Below are 24,125 nucleotides of genomic sequence, written 5' to 3' on the forward strand. Positions count from 1 at the left end.
AATTTAGTCGTGGCCAATTCCTCTCCGTCACTAGGGGACCCCCACATTAAGGCTATCACTATCATTCAGCCGGGAGGGCCGAAGACTATCACGTGTTTTCTCCGAACTGCGTGACGCCAGCCGACTGCATCTTTTTTCGAACTGCTTGCTCACGCACTGTTAGGGGCGGAGTAACACACTCGGAAGAAAGCGCTAGCCGCTCCTTCCACGTGCGCGAGCTCACAGACGCCCATGATTGGCTGTAGAGTCGTGATTAATGTGGGAGCACAAAGTACCTCTCATCCCTACCCTCTGAGAGAGCTCGGTCAATCAGGTCTCTCTAGACCTCCGGCTGTGAGAGGTTACAGCATCACTTATGGATCAAACCAGCGATCTCCGGATGATAGGGCGAGCACCTTACCACTGCGCTATTTGGAGGCCAAACTAAAAGACTTTTAAATCACATGAGCCAATATTTTATTTACAATAGAACAAACAGTTTAAACTGAGAAATTTTACACTTTTATCCACTAAATGAGCTTATTTCAAATTTAAAGTTTGAAAAAGGTGGGACGGGAGCAACAAAGGGCAGAAAAAGCAAGACATTTTAAAAAAGATTCAGCTGCGAAAACATCTGGCATCAGATCTGTAACATGATTAGGTGGAAAAGACATGTTTTAGAGAGGCAGAGTCTCTCAGAAGTAAAGATGGGCAGAGGTTCTCTCCAATATGTAAGAGATTAGATAAAAAGATGTGGAATTCTTAAAATGAAAGTTCCTCAATGTCAAATTACAAAAAAATTGCAAATCTCCTCATCTACAGTCCATAACATCATCAAAAGATTCAGAGAAATTAGAGAAATCTCTGTGCATAAGGGAGAAGGCTGAAGACTTTTGTTGGATGCCCATGGTCTTTGGGCCCTCAGAATACACTGCATCGCTCATGCAGAAAGGAATAAAAAATGTTTATTTACTGATTATTTATGTTAAAAAAAACTAAATAAACAAAGTTTATTTGCTTTTATGTTTGAACAAATTGCAGATTAAACAAACTGACCTTAAAGGACAATGCAACAAGACACTGTGATAACAAAATGATTTTAATGATGTTACATTGTGTCCTAAGAGGCAATTTACCTGTTATGTCCAAAAAGTAATGAAAATGAATAAGCATCGCAACGGTGTCGCTCTCTGTGGTCTCCATTTAAAATAACACAACTGAGCATGCAAAAAATGCGTCATGTGAAATGCCCCAAAAACAGTTGAAAGACACAGCAGCCTAATCTGAGAGAATTTATTCATGGTATATTTCTCTTGCATTTGTAATACCTATACTGTAAGTAAAAACACACTCATTATGTCAGGTATATACGTTATTACTTACACAGCCATATTCAAGTGTAAAAAGTATATATGAAGTTGTTCTATTTTATCATGTTAAAGTTCACTTAATATGCTTAAAATTAAACTTTTGTATAATTTAATTACAGCTGAAATACAGTTTAAAATTAGTTGTTCCAAAATAGCAAACTTCAAGCATACTACTCTATATATACTACTATATAAGTAAAGAAAGGTTTTGTTTGTACATTGGTCAAAACTTGCTCTTTCAATTATATCTTTATGTTTCATACATTGGAGGACGGGAAACCAGTCTCATACATGTCTGCCTGTATTTCCACATGTCTGTCCAGCTGTACAGTATTTGCCAAGTTTGGACGTTATAATCAGTTTTATGCCAAATTACAAGTCACAGCATCTAGTGCCTTTTTGAGTAAATATACTATAGTGCTTCTTCCCTCAATTTCAATCCATAAAGGGCTGTAGGAATTGAAGTGTCTTTAAGTCAATGCATAAAGGAAAGAAGGGAAGTCAACTTGCATTTACCCATGCAACACTTGTGATGCCCTGCAACACCACAGACTTAGATCTTACTTCTCTTTGTTGTTTGTCATAAAAGTTCATGTGCACCACTACATCCTGTTACACACACTCTTATCCCTTCGAGTTTCTCTAGTCTTTCTAATGTGTTCTGAGCATAGTTTGGGGCAGTGGCAGCTCAAAGGGTTAAGGCTGAGTTACTGATCGAACCCCAGCTCCACCAGGTTCCCACTGTTGGGCCCTTGAGCAAGGTCCTTAATACTAACTGCTCCAGGGGCCCTGTATTATGGCTGAGCCTGCGCTCTGACCCCACGTGGGCGTCAAAACAAGAAGCACATGCGTGCTACATGATACTCGGTAGTCGTAAACCAGGACTTGTTTGTTTTTTAAGTCAAAATTTATTAAAAATAAATAAAACCGCGTTACTCGCAATCCAAAGTTTCACCGTATTAATCATATATTTTCTTATGTACACGGCAGTTTTGCTATTAAAATCTACTTGGCTTATTTTTATGACATGAAAATTTAGCATGATTTGAGTTTTTCTGATTGCACAACAATTACTGTATACAGTACATAAAAATTGCTTTGTGTGCTATAGCATTGCAGGATAAAAATTTTATGGCTGAATTAATAAATCTCCACAGCCACATAAAAGATATCCAAAATATCCAAACGCTAGCCAAATGCTGGGATAAGTGCATTAGTGTAGCAAGGGGAATATATAGATAAATAAAGATAGTTTTTTCTTATAAATGTTTTTTGTTATTCTGCACAATAACAAGTCCTGGTTTGACTTGAACACTCCTAGTGTGCTTAGGAGTGAAAATCCTGGATAATTCAATCTGAAGGTGGAAGGTGATAAAAAAATTATAGTTTGGCATACATGTTTATCACACTCATTCTACACCCAGGTAAACTTTATCTTAAATCTGCTAAACACACACACACACACACACACACACACTATGAGGTGGAAACCAATATGTGTATATTACAAGTGGTCTTTACGTTACGGATTTGGTGTAAAGTTTGCACTACACACAACATTACAGCGTAATTCAGCGTATTTTTATGATTATATTACTTACGGTCCTGAGGTTTGTCCATACGCAGAAATAAACAGGAAACATGATAGTAGCCATTTCCTTATATGGACCTTCTTGATCATCATTTTGAAATCTATTATACATGCAGGGACCAGATGTTTAATTCCGAAATTTTTTACGAAAAAATACTCCTGTGTAACTAACTAAGGAAAACACAGTCGCGTTTGCTTAAGTAAGAGCGTTACAATCGTACATCGAAGATTTATGTCACAGCCTGCGGTTTTAAGGCTGCGACCGCTTTCTCAGGGATCCAAACCGAAAGTTAGATACATTCACTGCGCTCTGAGAGATTTGACGTAGTGCGCATGCGTGTGCAGGTCCGTTATGAAGCTGTTGACATGACGGAAGTATGTTCACATCTTAGGGACAGTTTTAGTCTCATCTTTTTCACACATTGTTATTTCGAGCCGTAATTTCAGTAGTAGGACAAGTCTGGCTGATTACTTCTCATTTCCATTAAGAGTTTGACATTATATTTGAACAAATAATTTCATTATAATAATAAAAGAAATTTGTAAGCCATAACAGTGTACATAGCATAATTGATGGTCAATTAATATACTGAGAGACAATGAGGATTTATGGGTAAGATATATAATATATATATATCTCATTTCTTTTACATATGGTTTAATAAAATTTATTTATTTATTTTTTTCAGTATAGTTAGAGTTTCTGTTAGGTACGAAACAGTGCCAACTTTTTCTGAGCAGATTACATGACGTACGATACATACAGAATTAAGACTAGGTTTCAGTTTAACATTTAATTTCTGACAGATTTTTTACACGAGTGGCTAACGTAGTTGACAAGTAACATTATTGATCATTTTCTTATTTTAACCAATTTCAGTGGTAGGACTGACTTGCCTGGCTGACCACTTCTCATTTTCATAAAGAGTTTGACATCATATTTGAACACTCACACATCATCAACTGTATACTGCTTAAACCTGTATACAGGACCTGGAGCCTATCCCAGAAGACTTAGGAAATGAGGCAGGGTACACCCTGGAACTTGTGCCACTCCATCGCAGATCACACAAACACTTAGGGAATTAGCCTAATCTGCATGTTTTGAGCCTGTGGGAGAAACCCAAAACACCTGGAAAAAAAAAACAGCAAACACAGGGAGAACATGCATACTTCATGTACAATTTTAGAACCCAGACTCGGAGAACTTAAGTGCAGTTAAGATGTTTATTAACACACAATTCAAGAAACATGTCAAGGAAAACCGGCAGGGATGATCCAAATCAAACGTTCAGTAAACAGGCAAGGGTGGGGCGATGTGCAACGGGCATGAATTAAATCAGGCTAAACTCGGAAATGTAAAAAAAAAAAAAACAAGGTCAAAATCCAAAAAAGCATACATGAATCAAAAGGCTTGGTAATGACATTGGAAAAAGTCACAGAGAGCATATACTTCGCAAAGACCAGAAAAGTGTGAGGCTCTTACAGTATATCTGTGTCTTGTAATTAGTCTCAGGTATGTTGGTATTCAGATAAATCAGAGCATTGGTGTTGAGAGGTTTAGTTCTTGTTTTTTGTAGTGACACACACAAAAGGCTGGAATCAAACCCAAACCCTGGAGGTGCAAATCGACATTGCTAACCATTAAGGCTGCCATAATTTTATTAAAATAAGTTTAAAAAAAAATGTGCGAGTGATAACATTGTGTATACTCTGTTACAATACATACTTTGTTACATGTACATACTCTATGACAAAAAGCTTTCATAGATAAAATATTTTTTAAAAATGAGAGAATATTTACACCTTGTTTTTAAAATGTATGCCACAGAAAAGAATTATATTATTTGCTGATAATTTGCCATTAACACAAATAATTTTTGAGCATTTTTAAAAATATTTAAACTTTAAAAATAAAATAAAAAATAGTAGTTGCTGTTAACGCTCATGGTTTTTATTATTTAAGACTATGTAAGGTTTTTTAAAACAAAAAGTCCTTAACTGCGAAAGCGTACATAGGTAATTGGTCAATTTGGCGAAATTATTAAAAAGTTCTAGCTAAATAAAGTATGGGATGCCAATAAAGTTTGTGTGATATAACATGCTTTAACTTTTTAGGTAGAATATGGCATTTTTGAAGAAAATATTTAGAATAGATCTGCTGATCAACAATAGACATAAAAAGTACCCCTAATGATATAATGACTCATGGATATTTACTTTTGTACGCAGTCCCTGCAGTCCTAAAAGATGTTTTTTTTTTATATATATAATCTTGTAGGAACCAGTTATTTATCTCCATAATTTTAAATCGTGCTAGGCTTTTGCATGAAAATGTTTGGGTTATCCACCTTCATATTGTCACTTAACATTGCTTTACACCTTTACATTGACAAGGTATATTTGGAATTTGAAAGTCTTAATTGCTTTATTTAAACAGTTATTGGTTTTGTGGTTAGAAGGTGAGCTGAGGATAAGGCTGCATTTTAAGATTTAATTTAAATACTACCGAACGATGCCCTGTCCACCTTATAACATATTTTACAGGGAACCCCAAAATCTTTGTACATAAAAGAAATAATCATCTTTTTAGCAAAATCTGGATTTTGTGAACATTATTTTGCACAACAACCTATATTACATATTTTATTCAGATAGCTTTTTGAAATATTTCTTATTGCTAGATATGAAAGCTGTCACAAGGTTGCAGTTAACTTTAACAGGAAACATAAAAAGCACATTACAGATGACATTGTTTCCAAATCTTTCAACCAATTTAAAAAGACTAGATGTGTCAAAATCCGTAAAGACAGGGTGCGAAAAAGTTTTAAGTGTAGTTGAGCCCTGTTGGCCTTTATAGCGTTTAATCAGAGAGGGTAAATAGGACTGTGACGCCAGCAATGATGAGTTTTGCAACCCGCCTCTCTAGTCTGTGCCATTGAGTTAAGGTGTTGCTTTGGTTCTAAAAAAGCTTTCTCCGTTGCCTTAGTCCACCACACTCATCACGGATAGGCCCCATGGTTATATCTGGTTATATTCTAGGGGTTTAATCAAGGTAGAAATCATCTGTAGTACCCTGCCAGCCACCCAAAAGCACATACCTTTTTTTGTGGTGCGCCTTGGGTACTGACAGTTTTTTCCTCTGGCTTTAGTAAGACCTGGCTGATTCAGTAGCCTAGGTATTGTGCTTCTGGCACTTTTTTGGAAATTTTTAGGTTTGTTTTCAACTTCGTTCTGAAAATTGTAGCTACAAGACCTGTAGACATCTTACATTCGCCCTGTCAATTGCCTATCATATCACGGGCTGCTAGGGCCTCACTTACTGTATATCTCCGTGCACACACAAGATTTGATGAGGTCCACGTGGCCACGTGCCCCATGGGACAATTAACAGGCATTAAAATCTTGAAATAGAGATTGCTCTAATGATGACCCGTTGAGAAGCTGCTGGCACTGTTAACCCATCTCGGAGAAAGCTGCTACCTGCCCACAACCCTCTAGTCCCAGGTCTATCATGAACAATTCCTGCCTCTGTGGGTGCCAGTTGGGAGCCCACATGCTAACGACTTCCTTTTCTTTATTCCAGAGGAAGTGCAGGAATTTAATCCAGAGGAAGTGCAGAAATATGTCAGGAGCCATTCTTTTCACCTTGCAACTTGCTAATTTTGGCGTGTATTTCTATCCATATTATTAAGCAGCTATCTGGCTGTTGGTGAGCTCACAGTGGGCTATTATATCCGCATTCAGCTGCTTATAAACCAAATATTTAAAAATGCTACAATTTATACACCACCATTATTAGCTGGCTTGATCCTCCAGCAGGTCTGCATCAGGGAAAAAGTTTGCGTATCTTTCATTAACTCTGTTCTACAGTCCTTTTAAAGGAAACATCCTTTTTGGAGGGCAGAAAGTACTTTTGATTTTATGTGCCTGTGTGTTACAGAGTAATTTGAAAGATAGCATTTATGAATGGTGAAAATAGACGGTAGGACACTTGTCATGGGAAATTTTGAAGATTCCACCAAATTTCTAACAAAAATCAAACAACTGTGAGTGGAGAAAAAACAAATCAAGTTTATTGAAGACAAACACAGACAGATGACTCTGAACCGTTCTGAAAGACAGACACCACACATTCCACTGTTTGTGAACCAGTGCAAAGTCTTCAAAGTTCCCCCTTTCTTAATTTCACATGGGTTTATATATCTGACAAGTGCCTCCTCGCTCCTCCTTGTTTCTTTGTTCGACCCAATTTTTATTTAGTATTCAATAGATATACTGTATGTTTTATTGGGCTTTCAAAAATTAAATTCTCTTTTTTTTTTTCAAAGATAGTTTGGTTTGTTCCTCTTTTCCTAACCAGAAAATCAATTAAGCTTGATTACATTAGATTGTATTATCTTCTTCTTCTTTGTCTTTCAGCTGTTCCCTTTCAGGGGTCGCCACAGCGAATCATCTGCCTCCATTTAACCCTATCCTCTGCATCCTATTCTCTTACACCAACTAACTTCATGTCCTTTCTCACTGCATCCATAAATCTTCTCTTTGGTCTTCTTCTAGACCTCCTGCCTGGCAGTTCAAACCTCAGCATCCTTCTACCGATATATTCACCCTCTCTCCTCTGAACATGTCCAAACCACCTCAATCTGGCCTCTCTGACTTTATCTCCAAAACATCAAACATGGGTTGTCCCTCTGATGAACTCATTCTTGATCCTATCCATCCTTGTCACTCCCAAGGAGAACCTCAACAATCTTCAGCTTTGCTACCTCCAACTCTGCCTCCTGTCTTTTCTTCAGTGCCACTGTCACTAAGCCTTAGAGCATCACTGGTCTCACCACTGTCCTGTACACCCTTCTCGCTGATACTCTTTTATCGCACAACACACCTGAAACTTTTCTTCACCCATTCCAACCTGCCTGTACCCGCCTCTTCACCTCCTTTCCACACTTTCCATTGGTCTGGACTGTTGACTCTAAGTAATTAAAGTCCTGCACCTTCTTTACCCCTGCTCCCTGTATCCTCACTGTTCCTCTTGGGTTCCTCTCATTTACACACATGTATTCCGTCTTACTGCGGCTAACCTTCATTCCTCTGCTTTTCAGAGCATACCTCCACCTTTCCAAATTTTCTTCCACCTGTTTCTTGCTCTTGCTACAAAGCACAATGTCAACTGCAAACATCATAGTCCATGGAGGCTTCTGTCTAACCTCATCTGTCATCCTGTCCATCACCAGAGCAAACCAAAAGGGGCTTAGAGCCGATCCTTGATGCAGACCCACCTCCACCTTGAACTCTTCTGTCACACCTACAGCACATCTCTTCACTGTCTTACAGCTCTCATACATGTCCTGCACCACTCTAACATACTTCCCTGACTCCAGACGTCCTCATACAACACCACAGCTCCTCTCTCGGCACCCTGTCATACGCTTTCTCTAAATCTACAAAGACACAATGCAACTTTTTATTACCTTCTCTGTACTTCTCTGTACAACTCCTTAAAGTACTCCTTCCATCTTCGCATTACCCTCCTGGCATCTGTCAGTACATTTCCATCTCTATCATAATCACTCTAACCTGCTGCACATCCTTCCCATCTCTATCTTTCTGCCTCACCAACCTGTACAGATCCACCTCACCCTCCTTACTACCCAATCTAGCATACAGGTCTTGTAGACACTCCTGGACTTCCTCGTTCCACCACCAAGTCTCCTTGTCCACTTTTGCCTTACCTGATGATACACCAAGTACTCTTCTACCTGTCTCTCTGTTCACATTGGCTGTAGTTGTCCAGTCAACTGAAAGCACCTCCTGACCATCCTTAGCCTGTCCCAACTCCTCCCTGAAGACTACACAACATTCAGTTTTCAGCTTCCACCACTTCGTCCTCTGCTCTGCCTTGGTCCTCTTCACCTTCCTCATCAACAGGGTTATTTTACACACCACCATTCTGTGTTGTCTGGTTACACTCTCCCCTAACAACACTTTGCAGTCACTAATATTTTTCAGATTACAACGTCGACACAAGATGTAGTCTACCTGAGTGCTTCTGCCTCCACTCTTATGTCACTCTATGTTCCTGCTTTTTCTGGAAGAAAGTATTTACTACTGCTATTTCCATCCTCTTTGCAAAGTCCATCACCATCTGTCCTTCTATATTGCTGTCCTGAAGACAAAACCTGCCCATTAAATTTTCCTCACCTCTGTTCCCTTCCCCAACATGTCCATTGAAGTCTGCACCAATCACCATTCTCTCAACTCTGGGGATGCTTTGCATCACTTCATCTAAGGGCCTGTCCACACGGAGACGCGTTTTGCTGTATACGTATACATTTTTTATCGTATTGGCGTTTCGTCCACACAGATCCGGCGTTTTAGGAGACTGAAACCGCTATTTTTTGAAACCGGGTCTCAAAGTGGATAAATCTGAAAACGACACCCTTGCATCTTCGTGTGTACGGCCAATCCGTATATTTTGTTAAACGATGATGTCATCACATCACGTGTCGGCTGCGTCACACGTACCAGCAACAACCATAATGGCGGACTACATGATTGTGTTCGTGTTGCTACAAAGCCTACTAGCTTTATTACAGCAAAATCTATTGCTTCTATGCAACTGTTATGAGCAACAAGCGATAATGGACAACACCATCTTGGTTCGTATACAGCGCGCAAGGTTATGCGCATGCTCAGGTCTCTATGGCAGAATTACAGCGCCCCATACTGGTCTGGTATATATACTACACCGTTTTCAGTGGTTTCGTGTGTACGCAGATATTTCTTGAGACAACGCCATGTTTACGCAAAAAAATGATCGGATAGGGAACGCACCGGCTTCGTATGGACTAACCCTCAGGTCAGGTGATTTTCCTGGAAATCAAGCACAGTAATCTCATGGTTTACAAACCAGTTATTGGCAGCATTGTCACAGTGGGTAGGTGCTAAAACATGACACAACAAATCACCACCAACTGTGGCAACCTCACATTGGACATCAAGCAACATAGATTTGCAACAGCTCTTTTTCTCTTAGCTTAAAACTTATTTTGGACACACCTATTCTTCATCTCTTCACTTTCTAGAATCAGCTTTCCCTATCACATTTTTTCACTTTCAGACAACTTTCGTGAATATGTTTAGACACAGCACTGTGCGAACAGCCAGCCCTTTCAGTGATGACATTCTGTCGATGGGCCTTCTTGTGGAGGGTGTCGATGATTGTCAGCTGTTGTTCTTCCATAAACTTCCTCAAACTTCCTTAATCGTAATCACAACAACAAACAAAAAGTGGCTTAAATTATTTCACTTGACATATAATAAATATACTATACTAGCTAGACTAGCTAGACTATACTAGCGGTACAATAGCATTGATGGTTAAAGAGTTTTTAGAAATAGTTAAAAAGTTAAAGCTAAAAATAAGCTGATCAGCCTTAATGCAATCAGTGATATTATTATTTCAGGTTGAAGCCCAAGTACATGTCTGCCAATAACAAGGTTGAGTATCTTACCATTTGTGAGGATTGGGTACTTTGTAGGGGCATTTCTGTGTCTTCTGCAGTCTCTGTTTCTTTTTTTTTTTTACAGTAAACTATTGCGTTGATTGGCTTTGAGTGATGCATATAGCCATGTCCACTTTGAGGACAAATACCCTGTATTTGCCCAAAGAACAATAACTTTAACTGTTCATAATGTCCCTTTTTACCCAGACACACAAAAAGAAATTATTTTGTGACTGGTTTCGGGTCCTCCAATGTATACAACATAAAGATATAATTGAAAGAGTGAGTTCTGACCAATGTACAGACAAAACCTTTCTTTTACTTATATAAATGAGTTTTAATATAGTAAAAATTACTAATCCATAATACCAAACAATAAAGTAACACCAGAGTCATTAAACCCAACATCAGAAATTTTGCAATATAAAAATATTTTTTCTGCTTCCTTAAAAATCTTATAATGAATGTAAGTAGTTGCTTAAGCCAATTTTTTTTTTATTGTAGCTCTACTATCACACTATGAGAATCTTTAACACAGGACATACATATAAGCCATTTGAAGAACATTTTATTTCATTAACAATTTTTTTTAAATCAGGAAAAGGTACCACCATATATCACACATATAAAGGATTTCCAGGATCTTCCATCTCAGTGTGAAGCGCTACAAACAGGGAAAATTGTACTCCACCTCAGACTGGTCACCTGAATGAAAAAAAATCATCAATCATAAACAACTATAAGCAATATAGTTACAGTGTCTGTTTAAATAAGACAACAAAATATCTTACTTGTTTGGTAGTAATCATACACTTTGATTAACGCTGGATTAAGATTCTTAACAAGAAGGACCTGTTTAATGTGTAGCTCGTAGTTGATAGGAACATTCCTTGGGAGCTGTTACAGATACACCAACATCATATTGTAAACACAGTACAGTGTATTTGTTTTATGTGTAATAAATAAAACATATGTTTCTTGGAGTGAAACAGCACAGTTATATAATTTAGGTAATGATATATGTGTGTATGCATTCCTAAACCATGCTTTTATCCCACCTCTTTGATATACATGATAATATGGTCATCTTTAGAATCCACTCGTTCCACAAAGATTCTGTTTTTCAGCTACAAAAACAACATAATTATTGTACCACTAACATTTCAGATCCAAACTATTTGCATATCTTTTTATAAAAGCATGAATATTATAGATATTTTCACAACACTACTAGTCCTTACTTCACCAGGATCTGCTGTGAACCCTGATAAGAGTTTGATGTCCACTATGATCATGTTAGTGCTGTTTTGTGCCCCGTTAAATCTGAAAGCATAATTTGTAGATAACTTTTAACTATCTATAGCTATATTTACAGTATACATATATATATATATATATATATATATATATATATATATATATATATATATAATTGTATTGTATGAAGTACATTAGGTAATATTTAGCTATTATTTGTTCCATTTAATGGTTTAATATATATATATATATATATATATATATAATATATATATATATATATATATATATATATATATATATATATATATACATATATATATATTATTGTATTGTATGAAGTACATTAGGTAATATTTAGCTATTATTTGTTCCATTTAATGGTTTAATATATAATACATACTTTTATATTTTTTTAATATTTAAAATACTTTTCTAACAAATTCTTTCCTTATACTCCAAATACATCATTTACCAGTTTTCAGAGTCCTATTATGTTTTTATTACACATTCATTCTTACCCAACAGTGAACTTGAGGGTCAATGTTTGTCCTAATAATTTTGTGCAGTTTCCCTCAGTCTTAGCTGTGATACTCAGTGTACTGGTTTCAGTATGTGTGGGGACATTGTAGAAAAGTGCTGTCTAAGGTTTTAAAAATATTAAATCATATAAAAAATAAAAAAAACAACAACAATGAGGAACAACAATTAAGCTGCAACAAAAACATTGGACAGATTTGCACACAAAAATATAAACAATTTGACAGCAAAATAAGATAACTCCAGAAAGTTTTATTAAAATGAAATATTGATAATATTGTTTTCTTTAAGTCACAAGGGTGTTAAAAAGCACAAGATGGCGAATGTGCTGGAATGTGCATTAAACACACTTTCTTTGGGATGAGAGAAAAATGTATTTTTTGAAAAAATATTCCCCAAGTCTCTACTCCTTTTCCTTACTCTTCACCTTCGTCACTGCTGAAATCCCTGCAAGATAAGCTGATGCCCCATGCAGGAAAGAGTGCTAGTCAGAGGTTTGCTTGCCAGCCATAAGTGCACAGAAGAAACAGTGCCACCTCCCACTGGTTGAGGTGAGATTTAATGAGCCCTGCTTGACACTGTAAGCGTGGTAACACTTGCACACCCTTCTGTGTTTCTGTCCAACGTGCCCCCGTGTAAACATGTGTTCATGGCGATCGACAGAAGGTGCCTGCTGTGCACATCGTGGTCGAGGACCATATGGGTAAATATAATCTCAAAGCTGGCATAATACCTGAATTGCCTGTGCCTCTACTCTTAAGTCATGACTGGCCCGCCTTACTGCAAAACTGCATCCAGAAAAAGTGCAATGCTCTCCATCTGCAATAGAGAAAAGCAACAGCAACATAGCTGGCGTGGATGGTGCCTATGGATGGCTGCGATGCTGAAACTAAAGGTAAGGATAATGATCCCTCTAACCTGTATGTCTTGCTATGTCAGCTGGTTGCAACTTTAATATCTGCTTCCTTGTGTGCTTTCTGTGTGCATCAATGTGAATTTTGTGTAATTTATCAAAAAATAAACTATAACTACATCTACCACGGTTTTGTCACAGTAAGAGATTTTTAATAAATAATACAAAAATTTTTTGTCTAGCATTATAAACCTACTCCCTCCAGTTTAGGCAGTATGTGAAGACAGTTCGCTATCATAGTACAGGTATGCACCATTCAATGTTTGACTGTGTAACTGTCAGTCATCACCTACAGTGGTGTGATCCTGATTTCTCATTCTTTTGCATGTTTGTCACACTTAAATGTTACTGATCATCAAAAACCGTTAACTATTAGTTACAGATAACATAATTGAACACAAAATGCAGTTTTTAAATTGAGGTTTAAGTTATTAAGGGAAAAAAAAAAATCCAAATCTACATGGCCCTGTATGAAAAAGTGATTGCCCCCCTTGTTAAAAAATAACTTAACTGTGGTTTATCACACCTGAGTTCAATTTCTGTAGTCACCCCCAGGCCTGATTACTGCCACACCTGTTTCAATCAAGAAATCACTTAAATAGGAGCTACAGTACCTGACACAGAGAAGTAGACCAAAAGCACCTCAAAAGCTAGACATCATGCCAAGATCCAAAGAAATTTAGGAACAAATGAGAACAAAAGTAATTGAGATCTATCAGTCTAATAAAGGTTATAAAGCCATTTCTAAAGCTTTGGGACTCCAGCGAACCACAGTGAGAGCCATTATCCACAAATGGCAAAAACATGGAACAGTGGTGAACCTTCCCAGGAGTGGCCGGCCGACCAAAATTACCCCAAGAGCGCAGAGACAACTCATCCGAGAGGCCACAAAAGACCCCAGAACAACATCTAAAGAACTGCAGGCCTCACCTGCCTCAATTAAGGTCAGTGTTCACGACTCCACCATAAGAAAGAGACTGGGCAAAAACGGCCTGCATGGCAGATTTCCAAGGCGCAAACCACTTTTAAGCAAAAAGAACATTAAGGCTCATCTCAATTTTGCTAAAAAACATCTCAATGATTGCCAAGACTTTTAGGAAAATACCTTGTGGACCGACAAGACAAAAGTTGAACTTTTTGAAAGGTGCGTGTCCCGTTACATCTGGCGTAAAAGTAACACAGCATTTCAGAAAAAGAATCTCATACCAACAGTAAAATATGGTGGTGGTAGTGTGATGGTCTGGGGTTGTTTTGCTGCTTCAGGACCTGGAAGGCTTGCTGTGATAGATGGAACCATGAATTCTACTGTCTACCAAAAAATCCTGAAGGAGAATGTCTGGCCATCTGTTCGTCAACTCAAGCTGAAGTGATCTTGGGTGCTGCAGGACAATGACCCAAAACACACCAGCAAATCCACCTCTGAATGGCTGAAGAAAAACAAAATGAAGACTTTGAAGTGGCCTAGTCAAAGTCCTGACCCGAATCCTATTGAGATGTTGTGGCATGACCTTAAAAAGGCGGTTCATGCTAAAACCCTCAAATAAAGCTGAATTACAACAATTCTGCAAAGATGAGTGGGCCAAAATTCCTCCAGAGCGCTGTAAAAGACTCGTTGCAAGTTATCGCAAACGCTTGATTGCAGTTATTGCTGCTAAGGGTGGACCAACCAGTTATTAGGTTCAGGGGGCAATTACTTTTTCACACAGGGCCATGTAGGTTTGGATTTTTTTTCTCCCCAAATAATAAAAACCATCATTTAAAAACTGCATTTTGTGTTTACTTGTGTTATCTTTGACTAATAGTTAAATGTGTTTGATGATCAGAAACATTTTGTGTGACAAACATGCAAAAGAATAAGAAATCAGGAAGGGGGCAAATAGTTTTTCACACCAATGTTAGATTACAGTAATAGTGAATAGATCCAGACAAAGCAAATCCAACAGCTTTTTAAAATGAATAACATACATACGTATGTTCAAAAGTGTCCAAATCACATAATGTCCTATTTTACATTTTCACTATTTCTCATTTATGGCTTCCATAGAGGGTGCAACAGCAGTAACAAAAAAAATCTTTTTTTTTCTTGGCATCAGTTGCACCAGCTGCTGTTTTCAACATGAAGTGTCTCCGCTTCCTGATCACGTGACAGAAAGAAGCGTTGTGATTGGATGGTCTTGACTTGTCTGCTTTTACTTGAAAAACTAGTGCCTATGTATTGTGCTTTACTCAAAACATAGACATTTAAAGCTTTCAGTATGAGGTTATATAGTGGTTTTCAGATAAAAACTAGTCATAGAATAATAATTTAGTTTAAAATGGTGATTATCATGTTCTGCTGTCAAACAGTTAATTTGTTCATTGCTATTAACATTTGCACATTCATTAGACCCAAGGTTTGCAAAATGGGAAATGTTAGATGCACTGACCTGCACTGACACACAGCTGGAGCCCTTCACCTCAATGCTGTATTTTTCAGGAATATCCTGTAATGACCTTTCTTGGTACAGCAACTTATTATTCTGGTTCACATCAAAGGTGTAACTGTGTCCATTTGCTGACTTTACAGTTACTGTGCTAGGGCCATCTGAACCAAACACTTTAGTGGAGTAGAGAGCCAGAGCTTGAAGAGCTACGACTGTGTCCTGTTAAAAAACAAAACAAAAATAAAACATTAAATAAGTTATAAGAGTCATAACTTACTAAATGCAGAACAAGATAAAGGGAATAATTCAATTTTAATTAAAAACCTGGGTGGAAGAAAATCCTCCATAAGGGTTTTGCTGCTTCACTAGCCAGCTGACTATCCTGCTAGCATTACCCAAATCAGCAGCAGTGTGTTGGCCTGTGAGAACAGCTAGCAGCACGTAGGAACTGATTTCCACTGACAAGGCACCAGAGTCATCTGACGCTGACTGAGACCAGTGAAGCTGACCGTCTATAATAAGAAAGACACAAACCCATTATCGCCTTTTTTATTGTTAGTTTGATTTTCATTTTACTTCGATCTTTTTAGTCAGTGGAAAATACACTTAAACATGATCCTTCATTTAAATCAGAATCAGAAAGAGTTTTATTGCCAAGTACGCTTGCAGGTATAGGAATTTGTTTTAGTGACAGAGCTTTCAGAACAAAAAACAAATGGCAAGACAAAAACAGCACGACACACAAAAAAAAAAAGGTTGGCATCAAATGGATTAGGGTGTGAGATACTTTTAAATAAGTTACATAAATATCTGAAATCTGTGGTATTATACAGTGGTACTGTACACAATTTTGCATATATATTTATGGACAGTTAGAATGATGTTTAACTGTTCATGAGGTAGATTGCCTGGGGGGAAAAAACATTTTTTGTGCCTGACTGTCCTAGTGTTTGGTGCTCCATAGCCTCGACCCGACGGCAAAAGTTAGAATAGAAGATGGCTTAGGTGTGAGGGGTCCAAAGTGATATTTCGAGCCCTTTTCCTCACTCTGGATGTATACAATTCTTGCAGCGTGGGTAGGGGAGTGCCAATAATTCTTTCAGCAGTCCGAACCATCCTTTGTAGTCTTTTGATGTCTGCTTTCGTAGCTGAGCCAAACCAGACAGTTATTGAAGTGGATGATTCAATGACGGCTGAGTAGAACTGTGTAAGCAGCTCCTGTGGCAGGTTGAATTTCTTCAGCTGGTGAAGGAAATATAACCTCTGGTGGGTCTTTTTAACAATGAAGTCAATGTGAATGTCCCACTTCAGGTCCTGAAAGAGGGTCGTGCCTAGGAACCGGAATGACTCCACTGCTGTCACGATGGTGAGTGGGGAAAGTGCAGGTGGGTTCCTTGTGAAGTCCACAATCACCTCCACTGTTTTGAGCGTGTTCAGCTTCAGGTTGTTGTGACTGCACCAGACAGCCAGCTGCTCGGCCTAACTTCTGTATACAGACTCGTCACCGTCCTGGATAAGGCTGATGATTGTAGTGTCATCTGCAAATTTCAGGACCTTGACAATGGGATCTGAAGAGGTGCAGTTGTTGGTGTAGAGGGAGAAGAGCAGTGGGGAGAGAACGCATCCCTGAGGGGCTCCAGTATTGGTGGTGTGGCTGTTGGACATGAATATTCCCAGTCTCACTAGCTGCTGCCTGTCTCTCAGAAAGCTGGTGATCCAGTGACAGAGCTAGGAACAGAGAGCTGGTTTAATTTGGTCTGGCCCCAAAACATTTACATTTACATTTAGGCATTTGGCAGACGCTCTTATCCTTGCTCAAGGGCCCAACAGTGGTAACTAGTGGTTGTGGCGTTTGAACCTGGAATCTTCCGAACCGCAGTCCAATGCCTTAACCACTGAGCTACCCCTGGCCTACAAAAGGGTCCAAGCAAGCCATAAGTAGTACTACCATATAAGAAATGAGGAAACACAGTGAAGGGATTGTTTTATAGACATACGACATAGATACGTCCCAAGTTTGTGTGACCACTTATTCAATTTAAACAATAAATGCAATTTTGCCAAACAATATTTTTGGAATTTTGCTCTGGAGGATGGCAAGCACTCAGTTGGCTGCATTTGTTGAGGGCCAGAAGAATGAGGAAAGCCAGTCACCTTACTTTAGCTGCTTCATCAGCTATTGCTAGCACTGCTATAAAATCCCTGCACTACCATTAATGGCACGTTGGTAAGCGACCTACACATGTGCAGAGGCAAAATTAATTCCCATCAGCCGTTGTCATTCAAGTTGCATAACTGCGTATCAGATCTATATCCAATCTTGGACCCCTATGAGGGCAGCCTACAGCCAACGCACATAATTGTCTACACTCTTCTTATGTCTTACTGAAACTAAAATTAAAGCATGTCTTCAGCAGCATAACTTACCGCAATTAGCAGGACATTAACACTCACCATCCTGCAGTTATGGCCATCCATGAAAAGACCAGTAAGCATCAGTCTTGACAGACTCAGATTTGACCTGAAGAACTCTAAAACATGAATTCGCAAAAAAGGGTCCATACCCATTCTTTGACTGTGTTTTTGACTTTACTACCTTCAACTTTGGCTGACCTTAGCAGCCATGTACAGCTACTTTAACCCCTTTTTCCCCATGAGACCTCGCCTTGTGTCTGTGCAAAAAAGGGTTGAACCCAGTACAAATGCAAAATGGGCTTTCATAATGTGCCTAATGTAAATATGTTACATAGACACCTGGCTCAGGTGACACCACACAGCACACTTAGATCACAAGAGTGGCAACGGCCGCAAAGCGGACAAAATGCTAAATCAACATAAGTATCCTAGAAAAACAACATACAAAGCTATTTTTTGTTTATTTACAATATTTGTTCATTTAAAAATGTAATTTAAATTAGGTAAATTTTACTTTTTACAGAAATTTTACTTTTTAGGGCAAGTATACACTGAAGTTTACTGAAACAAACAGAGAATTGCGCACCCTGTTTGCTTTCATTATTTTGCTAAATCATATGATTTATAGTTTTATTATATAGTTTGTGCACATTAATCTGACAATACATGTGGACAATACACACCCACTTTTTTCTGATGCACACCCTGTAACAACGCGGGTCTCACAAGGAAGAACTGTGCATAATGCTTTGTACTCTGATCTGCAGGCTGCTACCCTGCGGAGTTCTGATCAGGCTGAGGCGTGGCCGGGTAGAGGCAGTCAGCGTGAACGTGCCTCACCCAGCGACGTGTTTATTTAAGGGTCCTGATACCTCCGCACTTTGTGCGATCATTTAGGTAACACCGGTAAGGTATCAGGGCCCAATACAGAGAAAGAAAGATAAGGATGCAAATTTCCAAACTTGCTATTTCCAAACTTGCTATTTCCAAACGTAAAGGTCTTCCCGTGTGTATCATAAGCACTCTTCTAAACTCCTACTTAACCGACCCCTTTGAAGCCCTGTCTCAAGGCTCTTATAAACGGCATAACATCTTGTCATGCAGCTCTCCATACCGCACAATGTAAAACACCCAGAGTCTGTTTTCAGGCTACGCTAGTGTTACACGTTATAATGTGAATATGAATTCAAGGAAGCCTTCCACCCACGACAACTGGCCAAGAAGGTTACTGTGCTTTCGGCCCTGCTGCCTCCTCCTGCCAAGCCCGTCGTCTGCCCAAAACTTACTGTTGCTATTTACCAGACCCTTCCAGGGAGGCCCAAAAACTTCTAAGCAAGCTTACGGCCCACGATGACCTGGAATCTTTTTTTGCAGAATTTTTAAAGGATGGCGGATCAGGATGGCTTGCCAAAGCGGGAGTGGAGTGCCAACCTCATCCCACTGCTCACCAGTGAGGCACAGCAAGTCTACTTCACGCTCATGAGGGATGAAGTAGCTAACTATGACCTACTGAGGGTTGAAGTCCTAGTCCGCTATGGACTCTCCTACTATCAGACTGCCACTGAGTTTCACCTCTGGGCCTAAGACCCACAAGTACTACCCGGGGCCCAGCTAGACCATCTACAGCAAATGAGGTTGTAGAGAGAGAGAAAGAGATTTCCTTGTCTATAGGGGACTGTACTATCACATTCTAAGAAAAGGGGAACCACGTGACCTCCTAGTGGTCCCGGAAGAAAAGGTTGATGTTATCATGCACCTGGCCCACTCTCACTTTCTTAGCAGCCACCTTTAAGTGAAGACTTGAAGCCAAAGTAAAGAACTTCTGTTAATGGTGTCCTGAGTCCATAATCCAAGACTCCAGAGGAATTTTGCCCCACTAATTCCTTTGCCTATCATCGGCACACCATTTGAACATATCAGGATGGACCTGGTCAGCCCAAAATCTGTGAGGGACCATGAGTATGTCCTGGTAGTAATAGACTATGCCACACGCTACCCTGAGGCCCTTCCACTCTTGAAAGTGACTTCCAAAGCCATCGCCAAGAAGCTGGTGCTGCTCTTCAGTTGTGTGGGCCAACCAGCTGTTTCAAGTGAAGCAGATCCACACCTCCATTTATCAGGCCCAGATCAACGACCAGGTGGAGAGGTTCAACCAAATGCTTAAGAGGATGCTACGGCAAGTGTTTAGTGAAGGCGGCCATAGCTGGAACCATCTACCCCCTTACATCCTCTTTGCAATCTGAGAAACTCCCCAGGCCTTCACAGGTTTCACCCCATTTAAACTACTGTTTGGGAGGAGGCCCTGCAGTCTGTTGGATGTGGTAAAATATGGAGTCAAAAATCACCCAAGTAAACTCAATAATTCAATAATAAGAACTCATGGAGAAAGCACAAGAAGAACAGTGGGAGGCATATGACAGGCCAACACAGACCGAAGAGTTCCAATCAGGGGGCAAGGTACTCCTGCTCCTACCTAGTGCCAACTGTAAGATTCTGGCCGGATGGCAGGGACCCTACACCATTATGGAGTGAGTGGGGCCAGTGACCTACAGACTGAAACTGTTTCAGCTCTTGTGTTTCTCCCTCCTGCAGCACAGGGTTGTGAGCTAGTACAGAGAGGGGAGGACCTTTTGCCTTCACAACAACATGAGCTCAATAAACTCATATAACAGTTCCAAGATGTGTTCTCCTTAGAACCGGGTCTTACCCACCTCATAAAACACAACATCAAAACTCCACCGCCCGCTGCTGTTACATCAAAGCTGAAGTCGCTAAAATGCTTTGTGATGGCATTATAGAGGAGCCCACTAGCCAGCTCTATTGTCTCCGTGCCCAAGCCTGACAGGTGCTGTGACAGCGGGCCTAGAGCCAGAACCTCTTACTATTTCTGTAGCTAGTTCAGGGATGATTAATGAAAGATACAAAGACTACTTCAGATACCAGGGATGTAACTCCCACTTCTGTTGCTCTCTCTCTTTCTCTCCCCCACTCTGACTCTCCCACATCCACACACAGTCACAGTAGTTACACACACTTGTTGCAAACAGCCATACACACAAATAAAGATTCTCAAAAAAAAGAGACACAGAACAGGAATAAACCCCCATGCCGGAGATAACACATAAACATCCCCAGAAAAAAAAAGCAGAAATGAGACAAGAGGAGTTCTTTAGGAAAACTTTACAGCCACAAATCAAAAAACATTACTATTATTCTCGATAGCCTTTCCAGACTTCTTCCGAAGTCTCCACATGTTTTTATTTACCTTATTATATCAAGGTGACACAACATGGTAGAGCCTGTTACCACTTATCAACACTCCTCCTACTCACCCTGTTGTCTGCTCGCTACACACTGACACATTAGTTTTGTCACTTTTATATGCATTAAACAAATTGGCCATAGTCGCGACCTTTTTATTCAACTGTTTGAATTAACTGTTTTGAAACAGATCCAGCTCTGGGAACTTACACTTTGGTTAGGTTCACAGAGATCCCTCCTGAGTTTATGTTGAATGTTGTACAGAGATGGGTTTCTCAGATTTTTCTTGCTGCCAATTACTTCACGAATTATATGTAACCATCCAATTTAATGTATAAAATGTAGTACAGTAAAACCTACTGTACAGTACATTACAAAATGCTTACATATATTCAGCAGTTTAACTGGTAAAAATGTAATTTGTTATATTCCATAATTCAGTACCTCCTGAAATTGCAACATTATTCAACTCTTCTAGTAGCTGCTTCCGAGCTTCTTTCTCTCCAGCCAGACTAAAAGTGTAGGCTAAAAGTGCAGTGGTGTAGGTGTTTGCCAGATTACTAACAGATGACTTGATGCACATAAGTCCTTTATTCACAACAGGATCCTGCAATTATAATGTACATTATCATATAAAAGAAAATACATTTAAAATAATTTTTCTTTTCTTGACTTGGTTAGAAATATACAGTATTTACAATTTAATTTAACTATAAACTATTTATTTAGTGTTCTTAATTGCAATGATCTTACCTGGACTTTATCACCTAGTTCGAGCATTGATGCCGTGATGTAGGCAGTAATAGTCACATCATCATTTACACCACCCTATAACACATAATAAAAAAATATATGCACAATATACAGATGGTACTTAACCAGAATAACAGTTTTATCGCTGTATTTCCTGTGGCGACGGCATTAGGGGTATGCTTTGGCTGGCTTTACCGCTAAGAGGCGCTATACAGTAACTATAGACTTAGTTCATTCTCTCAAGGATTAATGAGCCACAGCTCATTGAGAGCTCCACAAGGTATCAGATAAATTCAAGTGAAACATTGTATTCAAATGAATTCATAACCATAGTAGTAAAATTACATTACAAATTTCGAATTTAAATTAAACGCAGGCGTTACTTATTTGCATTGAATTTAAGCAAAGTAAAAGTTACACAGTGAGCCTTTAGTTTTTATCATGTGTAACCCCAGTGCAGCCAGAAAACAGACTCCGGGTGTGCATCAGAAAAAGTGGGTGTGCCACATTTATTGTCACATTAATGTGCAAAAACTATATAATAAAACTAGTATTAAGCTACATAACCTTTATAAGACTTTACTTTTATTTAAGTGCACTTACAATGATGACAAATCATTATGATTTTGTAAAATAATGAGAGCAAACATGGTGCATTATTCTATATTGTGTAAACGACTCTGTAAACGACGATTTGTGTAAACGACTCTGTTCAGATGTAAGTAAATGCTTATTGCTGCGCTGTTTGGGGAGAGTGACAACAAGGGCTTAAATAAAAAAAAATCTATTGCTTTTCTAGGGTACTGTTGTTGATTTTGCCTTTGGTCTGCCACTCTTTGGATTCGAGTGTGTGTGATTTATGGGGGTGTTTCATAGGGGTGGCGGCTTTTGCGGGGTTAATGAAGTGTTGGAGCAGTGGTAGTGCGCCAGAAAAACAACAAATTTATACTTGCTAAATAGGCACTGCCTTTTGCAAAGTGGGAGTAAAATAAACATCAATAGTAGTACTGCAGAAATGCAACAAAACACAAATATAGACTCCCGTAATAAGCACTGCCTTGTGAGCACAAATATATACTTGCTTAATAAACGCTGCATTTTGCGATGTGGGAGAGTGCGCCAATGTGTGAGGAATCTGAATGCATAGGTGTGAACAGCTGACACATCAATAGAGTACTGGTGTCACTTGAGGCCTTACAGTAGGTCTTATGAAAAGTCAGGGAGGCTATGCTAAAAAAAAAAAAAAAAAAAAAAGGCACATTAATCACTTTACCCCAAATAAAGTCTTTCTGAGTGTTATAATTTAGTTGTTTTGTTGTGGGCACACACCCAAGACTTTCATTAACTCAGTTCTGTGAGGTTTGTGTATTCTCCATTTTTTACTGTTTTACTCCTTGAAAGTTTGAAAATTGTATGTTCTTGTATGTGTACTTTAACACATTAACTTAACATATTTACATCAGTCACATTATGAAAGCTTATTTTGTGCTCTATGTAAATAAGTGAAATTTAGTAAAGATCTGAAATTTACACTAATTTGAGCAGAGCACTGCAGATCTTCAGAAAGGCCTCAGACCCCAGAGGGTTGAAAGTAATCGCACTATTTGCATTTGAATGTTGTCCGACATTGTAAAGCACAGTAATACTGTGACACAGTAACACTAAAACAACAACAACCAAGAACGAATAGCAAATTAAGAGGCCCTAATTATACTTCATTCATTTTACAAAATCCCTAAAAATAAATTCTAAAAAACATTTACATTATTTTATGAAATATTTTTTGTTATTTTAAATTTAGATATCTTATAAATTTTTAAAAAATAATAACAATAGACAGATATAAACAGATATCTAACAGTTTATTCACATATAAAATTGTCAGCTAGTAAACGTCTGTCTAAACATTTAACCTGTTTTTACTTTTTTATTGTACAGTAATTGTCAATAGCTCTGTTTCTGATTTTTCATGTTTGTTGTTTAAAGTACTTTTATGTGGATATTACCCTCAGTGTAGTATTTCTTCGATACAGCATATTGTTATGACTTTTGTATGACTTAGGCTCTACTTAATTGTAGCTGTTTTGCAAAATGTCTCTTTGCACCACCTGGCGG

The 24,125-nt window shown here is 38.7% G+C and overlaps 1 protein-coding gene and 1 pseudogene across 1 annotated transcript in view; both read right to left on the reverse strand.

Annotated features, from left to right (window-relative positions):
* Positions 1 to 3,214, reverse strand: part of LOC128533100 (alpha-2-macroglobulin-like) — a 36,017-nt pseudogene extending 32,803 nt beyond the window's left edge.
* Positions 3,215 to 10,996: 7,782 nt separating this feature from the next.
* The window catches only part of LOC128533105 (alpha-2-macroglobulin-like), a 40,999-nt gene continuing 27,870 nt past the window's right edge, over positions 10,997 to 24,125 (reverse strand). The window contains exons 26-34 of the mRNA XM_053507308.1: positions 22,011 to 22,085; positions 21,702 to 21,864; positions 15,906 to 16,093; positions 15,585 to 15,800; positions 12,227 to 12,348; positions 11,690 to 11,771; positions 11,507 to 11,575; positions 11,240 to 11,345; positions 10,997 to 11,153 (exon numbers count right to left, since the gene is read on the reverse strand). Coding sequence (XP_053363283.1) covers positions 11,113 to 11,153; positions 11,240 to 11,345; positions 11,507 to 11,575; positions 11,690 to 11,771; positions 12,227 to 12,348; positions 15,585 to 15,800; positions 15,906 to 16,093; positions 21,702 to 21,864; positions 22,011 to 22,085 — 1,062 coding nt within the window. The 3' untranslated portion in view covers positions 10,997 to 11,112. The remainder of the gene's footprint in view (positions 11,154 to 11,239; positions 11,346 to 11,506; positions 11,576 to 11,689; positions 11,772 to 12,226; positions 12,349 to 15,584; positions 15,801 to 15,905; positions 16,094 to 21,701; positions 21,865 to 22,010; positions 22,086 to 24,125) is intronic.

This window comes from Clarias gariepinus, chromosome 11 (genome assembly GCF_024256425.1).
Source record: "Clarias gariepinus isolate MV-2021 ecotype Netherlands chromosome 11, CGAR_prim_01v2, whole genome shotgun sequence".
Taxonomy (NCBI): domain Eukaryota; kingdom Metazoa; phylum Chordata; class Actinopteri; order Siluriformes; family Clariidae; genus Clarias; species Clarias gariepinus.